At 33.8% G+C, this 27,381-nt stretch overlaps 1 protein-coding gene across 8 annotated transcripts in view; it reads left to right on the top strand.

Moving 5' to 3' along the window:
• The window catches only part of LOC126818329 (uncharacterized), a 45,546-nt gene that overhangs the window by 10,393 nt on the left and 7,772 nt on the right, over positions 1-27,381 (top strand). For 3 of the 8 annotated variants that reach the window (XM_050545669.1, XM_050545667.1, XM_050545668.1), the window contains exons 1-6: positions 1,433-1,571; positions 18,917-19,033; positions 19,882-23,461; positions 23,615-23,788; positions 24,277-24,364; positions 25,821-25,970. In XM_050545669.1, coding sequence (XP_050401626.1) covers positions 18,979-19,033; positions 19,882-23,461; positions 23,615-23,788; positions 24,277-24,364; positions 25,821-25,970 — 4,047 coding nt within the window. In that variant the 5' untranslated portion in view covers positions 1,433-1,571; positions 18,917-18,978. Of the gene's footprint in view, positions 1-1,432; positions 1,572-18,916; positions 19,034-19,881; positions 23,462-23,614; positions 23,789-24,276; positions 24,365-25,820; positions 25,971-27,381 lie in introns of those variants that run through there. The other 5 variants (XM_056100631.1, XM_050545663.2, XM_050545666.2 and 2 more) reach the window with 2 other exon arrangements.

Raw genomic sequence — 27,381 nt, 5'->3', positions numbered from 1 at the left:
AGCTATCTGAACATTGAACATTATGTTCGATCGGAATTTTAAACATTTGTACAACATTGGACAGCTGATCATGAAGCATTGGTACAAATATGATGTACCGTTATTCTTGAAATATATTACCATCTTTTATCTGCATGATATAACTGTAATTGTAACGGGTACCCAGCATGAGGCAGGGTATCCTCAACTTTTTTAGACACCTAGGATACCTCTTTTCTTTTGTGCCCTTAAACCCAATAGCCTGTTTCTGATATTCAAGTATAAACCATTGCTCCTAATTAGCTATAACTATTGACATGTGTCATGCTTGAGGCATGGTATGCTTTCTCTTTTTTGAGGTGTTCACATAGCTGACAAAGTTTCATTATACTTTTGTATAGTTTTGCTACCTTCGTCTCTTAAATTTTGTTCAATATTTGATGTGGAATTTCACTATATGATTGCATTAGAACAATGAACAGTAGTGCATAATATTCTTTATTATCTTAATTAGAATTTATTTAGATAATCAGTGCTACCTGGTATACATTTTGATATAAAAGTAACTATTTGAGATAACTATAATGACACCAGTTTATTTATTCAAGACATATTAGGTATAGCTTTAGAAATCAATACTAAAGGAATTTATTGATGAAATAAATATATGTTTCCTGACAGCTGCCATTTAAAATCCACAGTACTGGTAAATTTATATCAGGTTTGTGTGAAAATAACATTTCCACTACAAAGAATGTTGGTTGACCTAAAATGGAACAGTCAGTTTTATTATAATCTGATGAATTCTTTTCATGCAGCCATGATACTTGGGTACAAGCCATTAAAACCCACACAAACAAATGCTATCCAAGCTTTTAAAGGATGTCACACTGACTAGAAAATGCCAATAGTTGAACAATAACAGATATTAACCCACAGTTTCCCTTTGTTTTCAATTACAAACGGCAGAAACAACATGGGGTTTCCGAAGTTGATCAAATTGTCACAGCTGGGCTTGTTAAGATGGATGAAAAAACCTGAAACATTCTCTGATAGTAAAACAAAATTTCAAGAATGTCACATCCAACCTTTGTAGGGTGACTAGGGTCAGTAAAGTTTTTGACAAAAATGTAATAGCATAATGATTATTTGTGATGTAAATTTAGGTATGTATCACATATGCCTACCCAGTGTGATATTTATTATCAGTTTGTGGTAATGTCATATTATTAAGTCATTAACCTTTTAATCCACTAGTTCTTTGTTTAATAGGTTAATTAAGATTTATGTGTTATTATGAGTTGATAATTTTAGGTTGGACATTAAGGATGATGTGTGACTTGTAAACCTACAATATTGAAGAATGACATTGTCTAACACTCCAGTGGTTCGGCTTGTGTTACCTGTGTGAAATCACTCAAGCATTCACCTCATTATACAGCTACCTATAATGTGTGTGGGTTTAGCTAGAGCGAACAAACCAGCTATCAAGCCAGTTAAGGATATATAGCCGTACATGCCACAACTCTGTTTAACGTGTTTCCTACTTTTTCGTGTCACCTGTGCTCAAATTGTGTTATTTTGGACTTTCGGTAAGTTAATTGGTACTGTTGTCTTTTGTTGACAGTTGACAAGATACAGGATTTGTTTATAAAGTTGTTTTTGTAAATGGTATGTGTCTAGTTAAGAAAGAAAGAGATTTTTTCTGTGTCACACAAGCCATGTTGTGTTGTGATTGTTCATTTTTATAGTAGAACATGTTTGTCTGTTTCACTGTATTACTATTAGTTCTTCAGTATATATGGGTGTTTGGAACAGAGACCCTAATGTTCATTACAGGTACAACAAACCAGATTATTCACATAAATCTCAAGTATAAAGTCAAAATTGTACTATGTTAATATTTAGTCCTGTTATTATCTAATTAAGCACATCTGACTGAGTATAAAAAAATTCAAATGAGAATGAGCTAGCTAGCTTGTACAAAAAGATAGTACAAATATTATTATTACTTTGTTAGCCATAGACACATAATATAAAGTTGGCAGTGTGAAATTAAAAGATCCGAATGTAAGACTTGGACTCTGTATTTTACATTTATTCTGTAGGGGCTTGATGGTGCTTCACAGTACTATCTAGGCCATGAATTTGAATGGGGGGGTTTTTTTCGTAAATTTTTGGAGTTACTGTTTGCTTGGTAGTGGAAATACATCGTGTAAGCTAACCCCAAATCTTATTTTGTTTCTACTTGATTAAACCTTTGTATACAAAGCTAGACAATTACAAACATATACAGTACACAGGGGGGTGTATGGTGATATGCAAATATATAAGGATTGCCTATATTGTGTTAACTTGTTATAGTATTTTTTATTCAGTACATTTACATTTTCAAGTGCCTAACAATGAAAATATTTTCAAATCTGAATAATGACAAGATTGACAATGAATTTTAAATGAATTTGCATATTAGGGATAGATGTTTAGTGTGTATTGTTAACAATGTAATAATATACAAGAAGTATTTAAGGTGTGTTGATATTGTGTAGGTGGATATATAATACTTATATTTTGTTTTATACTGAGAAACATGTTTAATATTTTGTTGTTCTACCATGTTCATTAGTTGTTATTGTTATTAAGCTTAACATGATTTATTCAATTGACATAAATTGTAGTACTGACATTATATGTTCCTATCCTGCAAAAAATAATAGATATCTAGATGTGACAAATTTCTGAATTACATGCACAGAGTACTTGTAAATGACACCATTCATGGGACTAGTCAGTACAGCTGGTCTCTACATGGTGTTCAATTACAATTCTATATCCATTAAACTAACCTTGATTAACCAGTTCAATATTATGTTTCAATACTGTTTCTACAGTTTGAGTTTCTACTGTAATTTAGTTCCTTGGAATATTTTGGAATAATAAGCTTGAAGTGAATTTGAAGTGCACACACTAAGCAGTTTACAAAAATACCATCTTCTTATTAACAAGGACAGGTAGCTGTGTCATCAGATTCAAACCTTGTCAAAAATACTTTTTGGAATAATTTTGCCAAATTTTAAAGCAACATGCACATAAAATTTCTTCTCACTGCTAAAAAAAATTGAGATCCAATAATAACTGCATGACATGGCCGGTTACAAAGTTTTGTTTATATACACCCCCATTTGCTTGTGGACGCTCTACAGGTCACAATTTTTATCCAATTTTGACGAAACTTGAAAATAAGGTGTATCTCCCAAATGTATTGGACCATAACTTCATTGATTATGGCCCCTGATTGTACGAAAAATCATGTTTTTAGCTTGTGGACACTCTAGCTAAGAGGTCACAATTTTCATCCGATTTTGATGAAATTTGGAATGCAGGTTTATAACCCAAAGTCTTGGTTCCTTTCGATATTCATGCATATAGAATCGTAACTTCCTGAATTATGGCATGATTGTATAAAAAAACACGTTTTTAGATTGTGGTTCCTCTAGAGGTCACAAGTTTTATCTGATTTTAAAAACCATTTACCATTCCACCATAATGAAGGTTAAATTCGAATTTCAGGAAAATCGAAACGAAACTGCCAGACAAAACGGCAGCTCTTTGTACTCAATTTGTGTAAACGTATGTAATATGAAGCTTGTGGACCCTCTGGAGGTCACAGTTTTTATCTGATTAGAATATTTCTCTTGTGGACCCCCAGGAGGTCACATTTTTTATCTGATTTTGATGAAACTTAAAATATATCTTTATATTCCAAAGATCTCAGTCCCTATCGATATTTGCTCATTTCAGACCATAACTTTCTGGATTATGGCCCCTGATTGTTTGAAAAAACATGGGGGTTTTTTTAGTTTGTTCTCTATCTTTTGCAAAATGTGGGCGTATCTTGCCTGGCAACAGCTGGTTGATGTAGCCATGAATCATTTTTGTGCAGTCCATCAGAAAGGCTAACAGTCTTGAAATATCTTCTAACAAGATATTTTAATAAACAGAATTCTTTAGTTCTTAATGTTAATGCATATGAAGGCATGTAAGACAAGCCTAACCAGAAATATAAGCGTGTTATTGCCTAAGGCTGACATCTTTCTAAAGTAACATGTTGTACTTTGATGTTTTGACTATTTCATCTCTTATTAAATACATGTCCATCAAAATTAGTATTAGGTAAATTAAGCAGTATGTGACCCAGGGGCAATGCATGAATATGATCTCAAAATAGACTTTAAGTTGTTTAAATTACACTGTTACAGTTTAAATTGTATGTAAGCATATCAAACATCACATGCTCTTGCAGAATTGCCTAACAAAATTCGTCCAAATTGGTTCTAAAAATATGATAAATTGATGATTGTGTTCAAAAATAAAATTGCATACTTATGTGATTGGTTTTTTTTTTTGGTTTTTTTCGAGATGAAAATCTGTCTTCATTCAAAATTTCAAGTGCATAGATCAAACCAATGTCAAGATAAACATGTAACTACATGTGTTAAAACTATTGTCAGTTTTAAAGTAGCTATAAGTTTCTAACTCAATATCATCCAAAGTCTTACACGTTTGAAAACACAAATTATTTGTCAATTCAAATCAACATTGATGTTGAAATCTTACCGGGAAAAAGTAGGCTCTGATATCCAATATTTAAGACAAAATAAACATTTTACCATTGGTACACGAATCGTGTACCATAGTGCGTTTCAGCGTCATTTGTAACAAGTGACCAGAAAGAACGAGGCTAGACATATTCAACAACTCATGTCAAGCGGTGACGCCATATCTTATCTGGAGAGCATGCACAATAGACTGGAATAACCAGACGCTAGAAATTGGCATTATTTTGACTTAAATTCTGATCCTTTGAATGATTTAGTAAAATTAAACAAAACATTAAAGAATACAAATCATGCTCATGGGGACTGCTGTTTCAATCAAAGCCCTGTGTTTGTTACATATGAGTGACAGGTTGTCATGTTCATTTCTAACGAACTACTCTAGTTATAATCTCTTGATGACATTGATTAACATTACTTCCATTACTGTTACAACACCTCTGACCATAGTGCTTGTATAACTCTACATGGAGACTGGTATTTTCATGTTTATTTCTCGACCATAGATGATATCTCAATGCTTTTCAATATGGCAAATGGCTATTTTATGGATTATCACCTACGATTCCTGGGGTCAACAGATTAACACTGTTAATAAAGTTGATAATAAAGGAAATAATGGTTAAGCCATTGTGATTGAATATAATAATGCTCTCATAAAAACTTGGATCTTATAATTTTGCTTGTGTAATGACCCACATAAGCTCATATTGTATTTAACAGAAATAAGCTAAAATTAGGTAGTTGTCATCTAAAAATATATTAACTTTTGCTATGTGTTCTTATGGCTTTTGAAAATATATCCTTGAATAGCTGGGGAGTAGCAATGTTTTAAATTTCAGACAAACTGTTTTAATGCATCTATCTTTTAATAATATAAAGTAGCACATGCAAATACTATATGTCATATAGATTGTGCTGTCTTTGATGTTCATTATAAATACTATATGTCATATGTGTACACATGTTCTTGCTATTGTATTCAAATAGCTGCAGTTTTACTGCTTGTTACATCCTAGCACTAAAATTTAACTTTTCCTGATTATTACTAGAAGCATATCACATTTGCAAATGTTTTCAAATTCCAATGAGTGACTTAATTAACTTTGGGACATACTTTGAATACTTTACTCCCATTTAGACCTGTCTGTATTAAAATGATGGTTATTTTTATTCTTTTCTTCTTCCGGATCCTGATGTTAATGAGATTTCATGGTTTTTCCTTCAATATAAAGTTTATTCTAATTTAAGCATGTCATTCATGATGTCAATGTGTTTTCATAGTTTTGTCTTAAATATCACCAAGGGAGGAAATGATTCAAGATCATAAATTAATTACTGGGGGACTTGGCATTTGTGAAAGTCAATTGAATTGATATCTGGTAAAAGGGTGTGGTTTTTCTAAACTGTGAAAAGCTGTAGCAGATGTGATAATCTAAACAATTTTCAAGTGAAAAACAAAGGAAGTGATCCAGTTTCATACATGTTTATACACTTACACAGGAAAACAATTTACTTGTAAATTAACATAGAAAGTAGTTCAAAGACTTGATAAAATTTAGGAAACTTTATTCTTTTGGAATATTAGTCGTTATTTTCTGCATTGAAAATTGTAGTCTTGATTATGTAAACAAAGAGGGTGGGGGAAACTCTTCAGGACTAAATCTTATCGTTGAGCCATCCATTGCAAAAGTTCTTAATGTGTGAATCCATTTTGACTGAGAGACTTCAAATGACATATTTTTGTCACTATCAGGATCAGTCTTGAAAAGCTCAATTATTTGTATTGTAACATTTCTAATCGCATGTCCTTCAAGATTAAAACGTATTTTAACCGATTTCATTCTATTATGTTTAATATCTGCAAAGTATTCTTTAATTTCCACATAATTATGGAAGCAGAGGCTCGGGTGAAACAGAATTGTATTGGTCCACCCTAGACTTCTACTGTGCTCCAGTCCCTAACGACATAAAGGGAACAGCCACACAATCTCACTTAAACCTGAAGAGTTAACATAAGAACGAAACAATTTTAGTCTTAATTATGTTTTAAATGGCTAACTGAATAAAAGATTTCACAAAATTACAGATTGTGTAGGTGGTTAAGACAATCACTGCTGTCGTTAATTTAGGATGTGTAAATTGCCATATTAATTTATTTTATAACTCAATTTACAATATTTGATCAACAATGTATATTTTGAGCTGCTTTAGATAATGATACAGGTACGAAAACTGCTCTAAAATTTTAACAACAGCAAGTAGAATTACATGTATTTCAGAAACACTTTGAGATACAACCTTTGGCAATTGCACTGACAATAAGATTTTCACAAAGGGATTGGCATTACAAACAATTTCGTATTCTGTCGTTTTTTTGTGGGAAAAGTTTGTTTTTCTGTTTAATTTTTTTATTATCTGCCTTTGATGTTTTATAATAAAATTGTACAAAAGCTTTGAATTTTTTGCATAGTGTGGGAACACCTCTGTACTGTATCACCTAATGATCAATGTCATTGTAGTTGACAATTGTGATTAAACTCCATTTCTTTCTAGCTTTGTTGAGTGACATAGCCTTGCTATTTTACAGAATTTAACTTTTTCTAAAGATATGGTGGCCATCATGACATTTTGTGTATATATGTGCCCGCTCTCTTTCGAAGAAAGCAGGGAAATAGTAAAATAGATCCGTCTGTCCGTCACACTTTTTGGGACAGAATAACTCTCCTAATTGAGCTAGAATGTTTAAACTTGGGTCTGTTAGTTGAATGCCTTGATGGAGATTGAAGATGAGGATTTTCTGCTTAGGCTAAGCAGAGATAAGCAAATTGATTGGTTGATGCTTTGGGATATTATAACTTTGGTTCTAATTAAGTGCCCAGTTAAGCAGAGCGATGAGCAATTTTATTGGTCAAGACTTTGGAGCTCAATAACTTTGATTTTAATTGGGTGAGAGGGGTGAAACTTCGGGTATAGTTTCATTCCATCAATACTTTGACTAAGTTTGATGATGAGCATTTTCTGCTTTGACTAAGTAGAGACTTCAATCTGATGGGTCGAAACTTTGGATCCCAATAACCCTCCTTAATTGAGGTAGAATGTTCAAACTTGGTGTAGCTGTTTATTAGGTGAATGCCAAGACAGTGTTTGATCATTCTCATTTTCCACAAAGGCTAAAACAGAGATAAGTAATTTGATTGGTTTATTCTTTGGAACATGATAACTTTGGTTCTAATTGGGTGAGAGTGATGAAACTCTGAATATAGATTCATTATATCAACACCTTCACCAAGTTTGATGAAACTCTGAATATAAATTCATTTTATCAACACCTTGACTAAGTTTGATGAGAATTTTCTCCTTAGGCTAAGTAGTGATTAGCAATTTGATTGGTCAAGACTTTGGAACATAACAGATCAGCATTTAATTGAGGTAGAATGTTTAAACTTGGCGTAGATGTTCAATAGGTGAATGATTAACTTTTCCCTCTAAAGCTAAGCTAAGCAATTTCATTGTTTGATGCTTTGGAACAAGATAGCTTTGATTCTAACTGTTGGAGAATGATGAAACTTAGTCTGTATTTTCACTTCTGCAGAGACTTCAAAACCTTGATTGAATTTGATCGTGAACATTGTCTGCTTAGAATAAGTATAGATAATCAGTTTGATTGCTTGATATACTTTTCAAAAAGATAAATTAATTAATATTTGTCATCTATTTATTTTGGGATTGTGGCAGGGGACATCAGCCTCACTATTGGCTCGTTTTCTTTGGAGTAGAATCTAAATGGTCAACATCTTATCTGAATCTAAAAGTAAACTACAAAGAAATCTTTTCATGTTTCATTGTTTTGGTCACATTGCTCAATTTTAGGGGACCAAGATTACTGTATTGTAATGTGAGAATTATTGTGTTCTTCAGTGATTTTCTATTTCATCTTATTTCTTGAATTTGAGTTAGTAGGGCCAGAGATCTTAACAATATAGGGGGGTTGGATGGCTGAATGGTTAGCGTGCACGCGCTGTATCATAAAGTCTGTCATTGAGTCGACTGGGTGGTTTCGAATCCCCGGTTGTACGTGGCAAGGAGTAGGGTCGCCTGTCCAACCTCGTGGGTTTTCTCCGGGGCCTCCGGTTTCCTCCCACTGCTAAAGACCCCTACGCGCAAGCGAATTATGTAAATAAAATTAAACCATATGTTAATCCCGAAATGACCTAGTTTGTGTCGAGTGGACGTTAAACCCCATTTCTCTCTCTCTCTTAACAATATATATATATTTAAGCTGAAAGATCTGAATTGTAAAACCTGTGTAAATATAGTCGTATAGCTATAGTAGAGTAGGTTACATTTAGTGTGTAGTACACATTATTGTTCCGTGCCTTTCGAAGAAAGCAAGGGACTATTAAAATGGATTTGTCTGTCTGTCCGTCACACTTTTTGGGACACAATAACTCTCCTTCTAATTGAGCTAGAATATCCAAACTTGGGGTAGGTGTTTTTTAGGTTGATGCCTTAATTGATAGAGTTCGAAGATGAACATTTTCTGCTTAGGGTATACAGAGATAAGCAATTTGATTGGTTGATGTTTTGGGACATGATAACTTTACTTCTGATTAAGTGAGATAATGAACATTTTGTGCTCCGGGTAAGCAGAGCGATAAGCAATTTGATTGCTCAAGACTTTGGAGCACAATCTCTCTTTCTGATTGAGCAACAATGTTCACATTTGGTGTAGGTGTTTATTAGGTGAATACCTTGGAGTTAGTCTAAGATGAGAATTTTCTTCTAAGGGTAAGCAGAGATAAGCAATTGGGACACAATAACTTTGATTAGTTCCAATTGAGTGAGAGTGATGAAACTTGGTGTATAGTTTCATCACATCAATACCTTGACTTAGTTCAATAATGAACATTTTCTGCTGAGGGTAAGCAGAGTGATAAGCAATTTGATTGGTCGAGACTTTGAAACACAATAAATCTCCTTCTAATTGAGGTAGAATGTTCAAACTTGGTGGAATGTTTTATATTATGGTGTTGGTTTACACCCATTTTTCTGATAAACAGACATTTGAAGAAGAGATTTTTGGTCATTTTACTTTATGTTTGGATTGTTAAATCAATTGGATCCAAATAACCTCTACTAAAAGAAGTCCAAACTACAAGCGATATCAAGCCATTGCACTATGATAGCAGCATAAAATTGGCATATGAAATGGATAGTCCCGATGTGACAAAATAGTCAATTTAACTTTACTGATAATGTCAGAGTCGTTCATGGAAATAAAATTTACAAGTTACTCTTGAAAGACATTAGGCATATAGCCAATCCAATTCAGGTTTTGAAATTTCCTTGCATTGATATCTTATTGACAACAGCTGGCCCTGGAAAATGAAGCATGAAGTCAGAATTTATAATGAAACAGTGTTTTGGTCCAAAAAGAACTTGCTTAATCAATAATATTGCTAAGGCATAGTGTGTGTCTGCACCTAGCCTGGTCTTCTGCTACTCTTGAATTAATATAATCAACCATTGTTATTATCAAACATCCGTCTGTCAGCCACTGGATTAATCACTTTGGGTCTGTTGTTGTTGGTAATTAAACAAAATATTTTTCTTATCTAAAATGTGTTTATAACTAAACGGTTTCATTGAATTCAATATATAGATGCATATAATTGAAACATCTCTGTATACAAGGTTTTGTTCTTGTCGTTCATCTTCTATAGGTAAAGTTAAATTATTTCTGAACGGTATAAAATCATACACACTAGTATAAATGTGAAACCCTCCTGAAGATTGATTGCATCAACTGATATATAACATGATAAATTATTGACAGTTACGTATTATGGTTGTTTTTTTTGTCATTTGAACCTAAATGAATGTTTAAAATATTGAGACATTTTGGTGATCATTTATAAATGCTCAATATTTTGAAATGAAATGATCTTTATATTTTGGTGTTTGATTTGCATATTTGGTTTAGAGGAAAAGCAAGTTATTTGGAAATAAAGTTGACTTGATGAAAACGACATTAATGTTAAAAATAAACATAATGGCAAGTAAAACATAAAGTGCTTGGTGTATACGTGTGGGATACGAGAATTTGCTTAAAAAAAACCATTGGTCTATCAGAGATGTTTGTTTTTAGCTACGATTGAAGGTCTTATCATTTACCTTTGCAAACTCTTTTTACTCGCTAAAGCATTTGGCTTGGGAATGATATTTTACTGAACAAAAACACCAAATTAAAATGAACTGAATCAAAAGAAGTATAAAACTTCAGCAATGTCTCAGATAATGTCCATTAACTAAGTCAGGGAATTATTTGAATCACTTATTGGCATGATATTCAGGTAAGTTTTCTTTACAAATTTGGTCTTGAATGTTCAGGGTAGGAATAGCTACTATTGTTTTGAGAAAAAGTGTTAGAGTTCCCGCACGACTCATTGTCATCAGACTGACTAGGGTCTTACATAAGCCTCAAGACACAACCCTGTTCTTGTGGGAACTACAGGCGGCAATGCCCCTGCTTATTTTTTTCTGCCCCCCTTCAAGAACTATACAGGTATAAGCAACCAGCACTTGAAACTTGATCGAGACTAGTACTTGAAACAGGACCAGGATTATTGAAGTTTTATTAGGTTTATAACAGTTAATCTGGATTTATGACACATGTTTTGTTAATCTGTGTAAAAAGGATTATATCATGACCTGATTATGATGTGCTGTCAACTGATCTGTAACCAGTACTCTGTGTATTTACTGGCTGATAACAGTTGTAATATATCTTTGTGTTAGCCAAAATATGAAAGTAAGATCAACAGTTTGTTATTATTATGAAGTTTAGGTTATTGTTTATAGTATTTAATTCTGTGTGGAAGACTGTTTGAAACCTTTATTGAGACCAATGTAACATTTTTAAAGAAGCAGCAGCATTCATCTTGTGTCTAGGTGCAGAGAGATATCTTTCCTCAATACCTTTTGTTATCCCACATTTTGCAGGTTATTTCTGTTTTTTAATAAGCATTGATCAATAAAGTAGTCAACTTTATCAGGTCGCACAATCAAGAAGAATTGTTTTCATGGTCATTTCTATATGCTTACTAATTTGAACTGCAATTTCCAGATCTTTATATTTTGGTGTTTAATGTGGAAACCAGAATTTGAACAGAATTTTATCACTTGATAAAATATAGCAATGTAAACAGGTACTTTACAATAACCATTTGATTTGCCTCAATAACAAATATAACCACGATTTGCTTACAGTATATAAGTGAATGTTTTTATATTATAATATATCCTTTATATTGATCTCCTGTTGTAATTTTTGACAAATATATATGACAGTTAATACATTTCTCTCTGGGGTAGTTCACACTTAGGATCGAATTAGGTAGAGTTTTCTATTATAAACCTATCTGTTGTTATTGTTAATCTAGGTTAAGCTATGTGCTGTAATGTATTCAGATCTCTAATGGTCATTGATCACTGGCCTATGACAGAATGAAAGCAGAGTTTGATCTCATAAAACTGATACATGTATAGGCATATGGTATATGTTGTAGTAGATAGTTGATTTCTTTAGAGGTGGTAAACCAGGTGAATAATTTAATAAATAGCTATCAAATAGCTTATGTTAGTAGAAATATTTTACATGATTTGTTAAATTACTTTTAGAAAACATATGTTACCATGAATGCATTAAATATCCTATAAATAACATAATTTATTAAATTATTCAACTTCGTAATTGCACAGTCCCATGATATTTTTTGTTGTCGATAAAACAAGTACAATCGTACTATGGACCAGGAACTGATCATTAACTTGGATGAAATTCAAAAATCTAATTCAACAAATCCAATTGATGCAGAATTGTTCATAGAAGAAACATGCCAATTTTTATGTCGATCTGACTTGAATTGACGGAGCCTTAGGCTTTTTTGAAGAGCATCACCCAAAGAATAAACACAAGAACAAGATGAGTAGCAGTTAGCGACCAGTTTCTGGTCCAAAAATTTTTATTTTTTTTTAAGTCTCTCACAGTCAATTGTTTTTTTACCCAGAAACATTGCACTGTTTGTGCATAATGAAATTATTTATGGGGGTGAGACAAAGATCATATTTAATTTCAACATCCAAATCTTATAAATGTTTTGAAATTGTATAGTTTAGCTCTAAGAGACAGAATACCAGAACCAACCTTTGATAAAAAGCAGACTTATAAAAACAATATAGGTCAGAGCATCAATAAACTCTTAATTTACATATTTTGGTTATTATTGCACACGCATCTATACATTTCTGGCTTAAACAAAATTTATTCTTGATGCTCCAAAAGCCCAAGGCCATTAACTCTTGAGACAGTACTTAAAGGTATAGATTATTAATTGAGATTTAATGTCTTCATGTTGCGTAACTCTAGTACCTATAATAATTACCTCCATTCAGGTGACTAAGTAAGTGTTACTTGCTGTTCAGTTAAGAAGAAAATAAATACTAATAAAGCTTGGGTTAGTTTTCATGCATTGTCAGTTAATCTGCTTGGAGTATTGTTTGTTCAGGTCAAGTCTATGTAATTTATTATGTCTATATGTACAGTATTTCAGTGTAGAATACCTTTTTTTTTATTTACCAAGTTTATTTTAGATTACTTAAGGTAGTTGTATAACTAGAAACCCTATTATGTAAGTGCTGCATCTGGTCAACATCTTTTTTCATTTGATCAGAAATGAAATGGGGTTTAATGTCCTACTGTTCATTTGATCCGTCGGAAGAAGACCAGCTCTGTGTATGAGATTGCTATTGGTGATTGCATTGTTCCTAGCAATATTTCTCTAAGCTGTTTTGGTAAAGAAAAAAACATGTACATTAAATTTAGATTTTCAAAAGTACTTCCTGTTCGAGCAAAATCTCTCTTAAAATGTATCAGAACCAAAACATTTTGGTTTTTGATATTCTCTATGTTGCAGAACATTCCTTTAACAACTATCCAAATATGTGTTTCTGACTGTGGATATCATGGTTGTATATAGTGTGTGTAGTTAGTATTGTATATAAATTGTGAGAATTATATATGCTTTGATTGAATAGATTCATATTTTATTACTCCCATATGAAAACTAATGGCATACATTTACTCCAGATCAAAGGACACTGATATACATATAAATATATATGTGTGTGTCACTTTAGGATTTTATGACTGGCATACATTTGACTATATAGTTACATTCTTTTTGGAAATAAATTTATACATGTAAGACAGAAAACTTTTGGTAAAACTTCCATGATACAATTTCTATTTCCTCTGCCCATGGGAGTTTATGCATATATTACTTCCACTGGATGTTATTATCTGCAGTATATATTGATTATTTATTAGAACTATGTACAGTTAATCAATAATTGTGTATTTACAGTGTATGGTAGGATAGGCCTATATACAATACATTTACCTTTAGGGTATACATGTAGATTGACTGCTATAATCAGTAATATTCTCAAAGATGCAATATGTGAAAGCTAAATTGACCTATTTTCAGGTATTTTTCTGGCTTCAAATGTTATATAAATTATCATTTTTGTCATTTATTCACATGACAAGCCTATAATCAAATCTCCAAACCAGGCTTAGATATTGAGTGGATGAGACAAAACTTGGGATATCTGTATTAAATTCTAATAAGGTGAGCTAAACGGAATCCAAAAGCAAGCTCAAAGCCGAGGAGAAAAAAGATATACTGGTACACAGAAATTCTAATTCTTGTAACATTCCCTCAAGTGTGGAATGACAAGTGTGTTCTGGTTATAAAAGATAACAAGGACCATTTTGATTGGTATGCTGTTTAGATAAATTGTTGGGCGCAAGCAGGGGAGGTTTGGGGCCATAAACGATTTGGTGGCATATCTGATTACAATCTCTGTCAAATAATATATCTCATAAATCGATTAATTTAGGCCAAAACCCGACTTGCAAGTAATTTACAACCATCAACCTGTGAAATTATCATATCGTCATATTATTAATTTTTAACGTATTATCAAAAGTCAAGAGTCAAGAGAATTTAACTGGTTAAAAAATGGGACTAGTTGAGAAAATTTTGACCATTTGATTAACCAGTTAGGAATATTGAATAATTAGGAATATTTTCATTGAAAAATGTCCCATTTTTGTTGCCGGAAGCGCTAGTTGATTCCTCCTGTGATGGAAGGCCACAAGACACATTGGTACAGAGTGACGAAAGTGAAATTCATGAAAGCTGCTTTTTGAATTTTGGATTCCCAACATCCCAATTCTGTAATTTCATCTCTGAAAATAACGAGTTAATAAAAATTTCAAGGAATGTTTAACACCAGCCTCAGGAAATTATCTCGCACTCATATTCAGCCAGCAGACCAGCTATCATCAAATTTTTTGGAGTTACGAACCATTGGCAGATGTTTCTGGCGTATCCCCACAAACAGGGTGCACGTGACTTAATAATTAGTAAATTTGTGGGCGACAGTGTCGGGTGAATCCTATTAGAAAGACTATTATACCAGCCCATTCCAGACTCCAGTGATGGCGTGGCCGTGGCGGCCCTTTAAAGCCACCGGCCACATACAACACGATCATCATCGCTCCATGGCCGATCCAATACACCCCCCCCCCCCCCCCCCACTTATAATGTTCAGCAGAAAAAAAGGTTTTTTTTAGATGAATTGGACAAAAATTTTGTACGACCGCCCCTGGGTGCAAGTTTGGTAGACACTGGTCTGTGATTCACAGGACTTTAAGGGATAATGCTAACGGGAATTGGAACCCAATGTAAAGATTTTAGGACGTATTTAACAGACTTTTCATATATCATATTCTGTCCTAGTATAACAGTTTATTTTATATTCCTACATGTATTAGGCCTCAATTATTGAAATTATTTCCTATTCAATCAAATGAAACAATCATATGAGCCACAACAGTGACCTTTGTCAATTAAGTTTCTACATTAAAATGTCAAATCACATTGAGAGTATTGTCATAACATTTATCAACATATTGTATCTGAAATTAGCTCAGCTTAGAAATTTTATCATAATTATATTGATGCAGGTTTCAGTATGTCAACAAGTACTTTGAGTTTATAGTACCAAAACATATTGTTACACTATAATGCAGGCCCATCGGAATGAAACTCATATTGGAGAGGGGGGCTATCTCCGGCAAAATTTTTAAACTAGGGAACAAATAAAATGTGTTGCCTAAAGAAGAACAATTTACAGCATTTTTATGAGGTTTATAGTACTAAAACATATTGTTACACTATAATGCAGGCCCATCGGATTGAAACTCATATTGGGGAGGGGGGGGGGACTGTCTCCGGCAAAATTTTTAAACTAGGGAACAAATAAAATGTGCTGCCTAAAGAAGAACAATTTACAGCATTTTTATGAGGTATAAAATTGATTTAAGCAAACTAAAGTATGTTGGTCTACACATACATTCTGAATTTTAATGATAGACCAAGTGTATAGACACTATCTAATAGATTAAAACAGCTTAAATCTAGTACACCTCAACCTGCATTGTCAATATTTAAATAGGTTCTCTGTCAGTGAAATTTAGCAGGGATGTATTAGAATGACTAATTGAAACAGATATAAACTGTTATCATTTAATTAATTGATAAGATAGAAAAGAAATGAAATGGGGTTTAACGTCCTACTGTTCTGCATCAACTGGGATAATGAAGATGGGTGATAAGATAGACTACATGTTGTGTATGTAGAATAGATCTCCTAATTTATAGGTGCCCTAAACAAAGTATTATTAAAATTGTACATAATAATTATGGTACAATTCCACGGTTAAAATTAGTAGTACAGTCTCCAAGGGGCAATGCCAGACTTTACAGGCCACAGTGAATAAAAATTGGTTTAACTTTGTAAACCAAATGCCAATATATGACGATATTACATGTTTACCATGTCTGAAAAATTCAAGTCAATTATAAATATTGAGAATTACCTGAAAAAGTTCATTCTTCATTGGTATATGAGTGACTTGATAATTGCGACAATCACTTGTGGAATTTTTGGATCTAGTCTATGGCCACCCCTTACATTGAAAGTTTGGATTTCTTCAAAAAATTATAACAGAACTTCAGTTAGTTGCATAGGACCAGGATAAATGTTTACAAGAGTCTTTCACCCCAAATTAACCAAGTTTATCATGAAAAATATAACTGGAGTTTCTTCTTTATTACTTAAATATCATGGAACCCTTCTTTTTTTATAAATGTTATCGATTTTCCCCTTTTAAAGACTGAATGTACGTGATGACCTGATCAAAGGGTGGACCTTGATTTAGTAGAAGCAGGCGACATCTCCTTTAGACATTCTCTTACAATTTAAAGCCCAGTGATTGGTGATAAGTACATGTACACTAAACTACCTTTTCATGTTGGTTAATTACAGGTGTTAGATAGCTTAACATTTCACAGTAGTTGAAGTAAGGAAATATCTTGCTTTAGAGACGATCTTTGAAAAAGAACAAACTTGAATGGGTAACAATAAGTTTCCAAATTAACTGGAAATAGGTAGGAATATAAAGATCATATTCGGATGTACCTGCATGTACCTAACATTTGTTACTCATATGTAAGCCTGTTATTGTTTTCTTCATATTCCTTTTCATGATTCAGGCTGAAACTTGGAAATTTACATGACAAGCATGCATAGAAATATACATAAAACCACTTTAATTAGTCAAAAACTGAAAGGCAAGGTTGAGACTGTCTAATTTGAAATTTTTCTACTTGGAGGAAAACACCCTTGGACTTCTTTAGGCTACTACAGTATGGCAGTGTGACGGAATCACATTTATTGAAAGATCATGTGATACTTCAGACATGGGTATGAATGTAAAATTGTGAATAATGTATGAGTGTATGATAGTGTAGCTTTTGAAAGTTTAGTTATAATTCAGCTGTTAATATCCATGGATGTTTCCAATTCATTTACACCCAAAAGAGTTTTATCTAACAAGTTGGATTTTGAATTAATGGAGCTAAATCTCTATTCTTTGGCAACTAGAAACAATTAGGTCGCAATGCATGTAATAATGTAATAGGAATGTATATAAACTGATTTATATTCAATCATTTCTGTTTTTACTCAAATTTCTAATCAGTTATGTTGGTGAAATGCGTGAAGATTCCAAATTGAATGGTAGTCTTTGGTTATTCCAGTCTACACCGGTAGTATCTACTGTGGGATATGACTAGCCGCATTCATCGAATCGCTGGCTAGGCGGGTAAGACGTTGGCTCGCTGACCTGGAGATCGGGTGTTCTGTCCCTGCATTGGACTGAGAAAGTTCATCCAGATTTTCCGGCACGGTTCCTCCTTGTCAGTGGTACAGAACAGAGAGCCTGGCAAGGGACAACGTATTCGGATAGTACAAAAACCGAGGTCCCTTGTACACATTGGTGTGGATGTAAAAGATCCCTAGACAGTGGGAATTGAACGAAAAATCACATTTTTAGCATGTGGTCACTCTAGAGTTCACAATTTTTATCCAATTTAAAAAAAAGCGTTCGAATATATCACTGTTACACCATAATGGATAATAGTGATAATATTAATAAGATTCTTAGTACTTTAGACATGTTTGTATTTGACAGATAATGTTCAAAAGGTGATATTAATACAAGTGCAATTATTGTATAAATTTCTGTGGCTGTCTTGACCAAATGTTATATCGCCGTTGCCCTAAACCCACCCCAGTTTGTACTCCACTGTGAATAATCATTAAAAAGTACTAAAGCTGTTGTAAACAGTTTCTAATTCCAGGAAATGTTATGGTTCTCAAGGTTTCCTTATAAATATATTGAACTGTATTAAATCTTTCTAGTTTACGACACATCCCGCAATCTCAATTAGAAAATCAGCCCCCTCCACCCCCCCAAAAAAAAACATTTACATAAAAAGTCTAGCTTGCTGTTGCATAAGAGCATGACTGTTGCAATCTGACCCAACAATTTCTGCTCATATGAAAATACAACAAGAAACTTGTTTGAAGAAAAAGCTAATAATGGATACTTTTACATGTATTATATGATCAGTGGTTGGATTAATATTGATATATATTCTTGTATACACTTATATAAGATGATTTTTATAGATGTACATATATCTGTTATAACTCATACCAGATGCTACATGTATGTCTATAACATGATTTTACTTGTATTATCATAAACAAGTTGTTGTTTAATATTTTTTTAACCTAGTTGTGGGTGTACATTCACAGTATTTCTTTTTTGCTATTTTCAGCCTGGTGCTATTGATATGTAAAATCAAGCCCCATCCCATCAAGGGGATTTCGTGAAAACAATATGGCAGCAACACAAGTAACATATGTGATGGGGACAGCAGAGGTGAAGAGAAGAGGTTTGTAGTCTATATATTTAATGTTATATGAATATCCAATATTAGGATGGTGTTGTGGGCAACTGCATATTTAAGGTCAACATTTTAATGAACTGTGTAGGAACATGCCTAAATAAGACGATTAAAAGAATGTAATTTGCTTACAGCTTTAAAGAAACTTTTTCTGCATAACTTAACCCATTCCATGTTAATAGGCTCGATGAACAGATGTAAAATTGGGGTATGGGTATCAGTAAAGTGTGCAAACACACATCTAGATATGTAATTTATTACTGAACCAGAACATCTAACAGGTATTAATTTATGACCATATTTACTTTTCACTCTGCATCATCATAAATGCATGTACATGTGAAATAAAAGTATTTATTTAATAACTGTGTGAATGTCACTAAAAGTGAGAAGTTACCCAGAATTCTCCAATTTCTAATGTTTACATTTTAAATTATTGAGGCATTGTTGACATGACACAGTCCTCTGTCTATGTTCGTGAATATCCGAATATCCGTTAAACATTATATATTTATAGAAAAAAATAACATCTTTAATAAAATTCTGCTTTATAAGATTAAATTGACATGACGTACATGTTCCATAAAATAGCATGTGAAAACTTGGAAAAGGGGAGAAATAATGAAATGATAATTTTTTCTGACAAGGAAGTATCTATTTATCTGTATTGTATTTCCCTTGATGCTTGTACTGATGTCTACCATTTTAAGGAATCTTATCACATTTTAATTTATCAAAGAGTGGCAAAACTTTGTTAAAGTGAATTAACTATTTTCATGTTCTTTATAAATATTCAAATATTTTTAATGCTGTTTATTTTGTTTTTATTTTATCAGAACCTAATGGATTTGATCAGCCGTATGAAAGTATAACATCCCCTACATTTTATGATGGAAAGTGTTCATGTTGTCCGTATGGCTATCATATTGACTTGGACTTTGTTAATTATTGTGAGTCCATGGCAAATGGTGGAACACTTAAAAACCTTCGAAGAATTCAACGCACAAAAAGAAAACTACGGAAATCTATGGAAGTGATGCTTCAACAAGATTCTTCTAGAATGGATGAGATGTCAACACCACCACCTGACGTTGTCCATTCTACAGAGGCATCACGACTCATGAATATGGTGGAGTATGAACAAACGTCTTCACATCAAGTGCTACATGAAATAGATTCCTCAGTGGATGCTAGAATACAGAGAATTATGGAAGTCACTGGTCAACAACAACAACAACAACGCTATGCCAGTTCAGATAGCGATGAAAATTATTACACAGTCAAAAAGACAGAATTCAGTACATTCCCCCGTCATAACTCTGGTGGAGAATCTTTTGAATCCTCCCACATTGCTACCTCTCTGTCTACCTCAGGTAGAACAGATTCCTTAAGTTCTTTGTCGTCCGTATCTACACTTTCCAGTGAGCATCAGGGACATGGAACGCTTCACACTATGCAGGTTACAGGTATGCTAGCAGATCAAGATTTACCTGATACAGTACAACAGAAATATCATACAGTGACATCTGCACAGCTAGCTGCTACCCTAGAATCCCACATGTCAACAACAGAAGTGACGTCAACCACTACTACTGACAGTCATACAGTGACGATCAGTAGAGCCTCCTTACAAGCAATACGTGAAGCAGTTGCTGTCAGTCTTAAGCGCATGAAGGAGTTAGAAGAACAAGCTAAAGCCATTCCAATTTTACAAGTACGAATATCTGTGCTCAAAGAGGAGAAGCGTCTGCTAATGCTACAGGCTAAAGCTAATAGAAACAATCGGGTTTTAACGAGAACAGTTGGTACTGGAGATAACCAAATTAACATAGATTATGATAAAATGACAAGTACTCCAAGAAGTTTTGATTTCCAATTTTCACCCCGTGCAGCTTCTCCTATGACTCTTGGAAATAAAACACCACCTGCCGTATCCCCTAAACCCAAAATAAGACATATTGGTATTGGAGACCACAGCGTGATAGAACCTTACCTTCTCCAGCCATTCCTACCAACTGGTTACACCACAAGACATAATGAAGTTCAGAATGAAATCAGATCACACACCTACGAAAGAGAAATAATTCACTCTCCTCATGTGCAAACAGTACTAAAAAGCAGTCCAAGAACTGTAACACGTAGCATAGGTGTTGGAGATGGAAATGTTATGGGTAATTCTGGTGTTCAGATTCATGAGAAAGAGCTGCGTACTGTTATTATTGGTGGACCGGGTTCAGTGAGTAAGAGAAATGTGGGTATTGAATGTCGAGTACCAACCCGTGATGTGGGAATAATGTATGTATGTGATGAAGAAAAACCTGCAACAAGAACAGTGGGCATTAATGTTGATACAGGTAGTTTACTAACTTCTCTTAGTTTTAAGAAGGAGGAATTGAGTTCTGCTCTACGGGAAGTGTTACACCATAGTGTTCGTTCTATAGGTATAAACTGTAACTTAAAACCACAGATGGTGAACACAGGAACAAGTAGTGAGCGAATGAGATGTATTAGCGTAGGTTGTGGTGATGATCGTATAGATATCGATATCCGACCAACCACCATTAAAAAATCAGTTGGTGTTGTTGCTCGTCCAGAAATTTCCAATAGAAGCATGAATACTGAAAGAGGGTGGATGCTGGATTCCTCTACTAATACTCCAATCATAGACAGACGGTCAAAAGGTACATCAACAGATAAAGCCAGACAGTGTTTCAATTCTACGAACACTGAATCTGTGGGTCATAAACATGCTAAGCTTCAGACTGACATGAAAGTGTTCTTAGCTACAGATCAAATGAGGAACACTGGCAGCAACACATCGAGAATATCAACACAAAACAAAGGCATTAATACTCAACCAAAGCCCCTCACGGATGAAAATTTTGACTTTGAGCTTTCTTTCTTTGAACAATCTACAAACACAGATGGAGTTATGTATAAGAAACGTGACAATACTATTCAAACAGCTGATGTTGGTGTTAGCAGTGATTCAGTGGAGAAAGAGTATGACGACGAGGAGATTAAAGAAGATTATTACGAAACATATACAACAAAAAAATTTGAAGAACAAGTGCCAATCACTTCCAATTCCAATGACTCCAATTATTCCATTACAAGAAAAATTATCACTGAAGAACAACCAGTGAACACTGGATATACAACTACAACTAAGCGCATCACTTCTTCAATACCTGTAGCCATTGGCTCAAGTGGTAGCAGTTCTGTCACCTCAGGTTATAGCAGCAGTTATCATGGTGGTTCTTACGGTGGTTCAGGAATTAATCATGGCATCATAGATAGCTTAGATGAAACCGATGACTCTGGTGAATCAACAACACGTACAGTAGAAACAACACGCATCATCGGTCAGGAACCTTTTGCTCGTGGTTACTCCATATCCAGCAGATCTAGTATTGGACATACATACATTGAACCAACAGACTTTGTGAGCAGTCACATCATTCAAGCCAAGGAGTCCATCAAAACAAATCCTAATCCTTATGATTATGGTACAGATTTCTCTGGTCTCCGTCACATGAAAAGAAGAACTAACATTGAAACAGATGATTCTAGTTCAGTAGATAACAGCTATTCAAGAATATCAACATCACCATCATCTTCATATACATCAAAAATAACCACCGATCGAAGACAAAAAGAAGTGGAATATGAACCTTGTCAACTAAAAGATGTAACAATTACCGAAGAAGATGTAGAAAATGCCCAAGGTTATATGAGATATCTGTCTGATAAAAATAAAGATGGAAGTCCAAAAACTAAAACAATGTCAACAAGTGATTTAGGGTTTGATGAAGAAGCTGAAGAAACCATGACAACAGTAAAAACGGTTCGAACTGTTCAGGGGGGTAGTGATTCTTCTCAAAACAAAATGAAAAGAAATTCCAAGGAAGTTGATATGAACAAATTTATGAACATTGGCGGAGAAAGTAATCTTATGGAAACAAGTGCTGATTCAGGTTTTGGGTCTGGATATTCAATTACTAAAAGTGTAAGAACATTAGAAATAACAGGTGATGGCAAGGGCAGACGAACAGAAACACGATCTGTAATGGGACCAGATGGTGAGGTTACTACCACACTTATTGGTGATAATTCAGGGGATGCTAAAAGTGCTGAATTTAATAGATCTGAATTTATGAAATCCGAGTTATCACGTTTAGCTGGCAGATCTGATTCCAGTATGAGTACATCGTTGGGTGGTAGAGAAACCTACTATTCCTCATCTTATCCAAGCGACGAGAATCAGCAGACATCTAGTTCAGAAAGTCATTCCTTCTCTTCTGATGTTCAGCTGGGTGATAGTAAATATGATTCACTTAAATCCTGTATAAAGAGAAGTAAATCAGACACTCAAGTTAAACGAGGAATAACTTTTGCTGATTCGGTTGTTGGAGGGTAAGTACATAAGTATCTTATGCGCAGATCTGATTTGCAGGGACGTGGGGGAGACAGCTTTAGATGCACATGATATTTAATTTGTATCAGATGTTTAATTTGATGCTGGTGGGCATAACTCTAATTTACCCTAAAATTGTTTTATTATTTTAGAACTGGATTGAGTAGTGAGGATAGCGATAGAGAATCTGATAGTGATTCTGCTAGTTATGATGAGGGTTCATATGATGGTAGACAAGGAAAGATTGTTTATTCATGTCAAGATGATGTTGTTATAGCTTCTGGTGTACCTGGTGCTCAGATGTTTGATCAAAATATCAGAGAAACGTAAGTTATTCTACTCAGCTATTATATAACAAGCTGAAGGCCAGAGGCTGCTACATTTACTGTTGTTCAGGGAGGGATTCATTTGCCTATTCGATGCCCCCAAAAAAGTGTTGAAGTATTTTCATTGAACTACAAGCCTGGAATGCTCTTTCTTGCCAAGACTAGTGATTGATGTACATATAAAGAATATGGTGTTGAAGACACTGATACAAATTAAATGCGAAACCTTTTTGATTTAAATCAAAATAAAGTGTTGATTTGGGTTGATCCTTTGTGTTATTTTGACTATTGATCCGGCACAGCTCTGTATGATTGAATTTTCGTGGAAGTCATCTTGTTTAATGATCTTAGTGGAACACAAAATCGACACTTTAACTCAACACTAGCTTTAACTATCAACATAAAATTTAATAGATTATCATCACACTAAATAAATAAGACTTATTATATCTGATTATTGAATTTTGCCTGATTAATGAATTTTTCAGTTTTGAATTATCTTCTTCTCTGAGAGGTGCCTGTGTCATTGTAGCTAATTATTTAGAAGATTCAACAACAGTACAAACTAGACAACTGGTAGGTCTTTAAAACTATGGATTGTCAGGCTACTAAACAAACACCCAGCATTGCTCATCAGCCTGGGGTTACAAATTGACTCTATAGATATAAGATTAGCCCCACTAAATGTACCAGCTGTTTTCCAGAAGAAAAAGTCAAACATGTTAAAATAAATAATTTGATACACTTATGCATGGGATTCTTCAGCTAAAGCGCATAGTAACTTTTAATGAACACAAAATTAACTTGTTTAAAAACATGTATTAAAAATAATATTGGGTTATATTTCTCAATCAATATGTAGTTGAATGTTGGCATTATTTTTAACAATAAGTATGGAGCATGTATTTGTTATCCCGTGCCGAACGAATTTAGGGAGTAATTTTGAAATGGGCTGTGTCCGTCCTTCTGTCCGTCCCGATTTCGTTTCTGAGCATATTTCATAAACCTGCAGGTCAGGTTTTCTCCCAGTGTTGGCTGAGAAAGTTCATCAGGATTTTCAAGCATGGTGTCCCCAATTCAATGGTGCAGGACGGAGGGCCTGACAAGGATAGCTGTCAGATCGTTTGGATGGGATTATAAACATAAGTCCTGTGTACACATTGGCGTGCACGTAAATGATCCCTTAGCAGATGAAATTTGATATATATGTAGGCCATAGCGCCACTGTCTGAACAAAATTTCCCTCATGACACACAGTATTACGTTAAACCCCATTTTATTTCATTTTCATTTTATCTCATAAACTGTTCAATATATTTTCATGAAACTTTGTACCAACATCATCCTGTTATGGTAGTTGAGCCTTTTTATCCTGCTCTGAATGAAGTTAGGGAATGATATTGAAATGGACTCTGCCCGTCCCGATTTTGTTTCCGGAGCATATCTCATAAACCGTTCAAGATATCTTCATGAAACTTTGTACAAAAATCAACCAGTGATAGTAATTGTGTCCTTTTGCTTATTAGAAATTTCTCAGATTTCATAAATTTTGTGTTTCCATGGAATCAAATTTCTCTGTTGAAAGATTTTTGAGTTTTTACCACAACACATTTGACTTAGTTTTTCGTATATAATTTTTTTCTATAACATATCTCAGAAACTGTTCAAGATACTTTTATAACACTTTTACATTCATCAACCTATTATTTTATTTTCTGATGTCCGTCTTTCTATCCCGATTTCATTATCTGTTTAAGAAATCTTTTTGAAACTTTGTACAAATATCAGCCTATTATAGTATTTTATTTTCTGATGTATAAGCTAATTGTTTAAAATACAGCAGCTGATTGAGGTAGTCAAAAGCTGTTGTGTAGACTTTACAGGGAGTAGAGACTGTGCCTTGTCGAGCTACTATGATCAGAGTATGAATCTTCTGATATTCCAAGAAGTTGTTTTTCCTTATACCTTCCAAACAATTGCATTTGTGCAGGATGTTGATGACTAGTCATCTTGTTTATGGTTTATTTTTCAGAATACTGCCAGGAATACCATTATGAATGAATGGTTTCAAGTAACCAACAATAAATTAGCCAATGCCTATCAAATAGAAGATTATATGTCTTCATTTAATGAAATTTCTAGATCACTGTTGAAATATATTGTTAATATGACAGATGACAATGTAAGTACAATATCAAAAGTATATCTTTAAAATTTGTCACCTGATGTCTATATGTCGATCCGTCTAAACTAAACTTTATGCTTTTCATAAATATTTCCAGCTTGAGGAGGGAGATTACTCTTGTTTTGGGTCAATAGAAATATGGACTCAGACTAGCAATTATTTGCCCATTGACTTCAATGTTAAATGACTGTAACATCACAGGCTGTAGCTTTTTGCTCAACATTCCGTTGGTTCCAATCTTTATAGGCACAATGGGGACAACATTTGGCAATCTCCTCATCATAATTTTGTAGGGGGTTGACCATTTAGATTTTTTGCTACACAGATTTGAAGTTGACAGGGGTGAAAATCTCACTTCCGACACAATGATTGCTCTGCAGAAAGACACTTTACACCCCCTATCCCTCCGCTGTAATATCATCAGTATTACCCAAAACTGCTATGAAATTGCAAATTTGATCCCTTTTCTCCAATTCTAGACCAAAAAGTCAACCCAAAAATGCAGGAAGAGGGGAGAAAAAAATTAAGGGAAAAATTGTCTATTTATAACTCGCACTACATTCGTCCATCATGAAATAAGGGGAAATAATTACTAGTCTTAGTCCATATGCATGGTTTTGATCTTAATTAATTGGTTGAGTTTTATTGTTTGATTGTCATCAAAAATCCCCACCTTGCCAAAATATTTTTCCTTAAATGAAATTTTCTACCAAATGTCAATTGTCTGAGAAACATAAATATTAGTTAATGAATATATACGAAATGAAATCAAATGAATGCATATTGTAGCCCAAAATGGAAATTTCTTGGATTCTGATTGGTCGAAAAGTGGCGTTAAATGAGTATAAGTCCCTTAAATTTACTGGGCGACTCACTGCGAATGAATATTTCCAGGGTACTTGAATATCTTCCCAGTAGCAAAAAATTCTACACCTCAAAACTTTATTCTAGGATATCTTCATGAGATTTTGCTTGAATGTCATCAACAATGCAATTCAACTATTGGCTTAGCCTATTGAAACACACACACCTGAAATACAAAATTACAAAATAAGTGAGTGTATTTGAAAGAAGATAAATTAGTAAATTTTATTTCAATGCTGGTCTGGCAAGAATGGTTGCTATGGGATGACCATTCTGTCATAATTAGAGTCAATCTGATTAAAACACAGATCCAATTTCGTTTTGTTTTTATAGTTCAAAATTTCGATTTTACTTGTCTTTACTACACTTGGATCTGGAAGCGTTGTTATTTAACTCGTGTTCTGCTTGAAATGAGGGGTTAGCCAATCAAATGGTCTTCGGGTAGACATTAGCGGCAATAGAAATCAAAACAAAGCAAAAGTAGATAAAAAATACATGTTCAAAGTTAATGCAGAGTGATCTCCTTTTTCAAACAGTCGCTCAG

The sequence above is a fragment of the Patella vulgata genome, chromosome 4, assembly GCF_932274485.2.
Source record: "Patella vulgata chromosome 4, xgPatVulg1.2, whole genome shotgun sequence".
Lineage (NCBI taxonomy): Eukaryota > Metazoa > Mollusca > Gastropoda > Patellidae > Patella > Patella vulgata.
The sequence above is the reverse complement of the archived record's forward strand: the minus strand, read 5'-3'. Positions and strand labels throughout refer to the sequence as shown.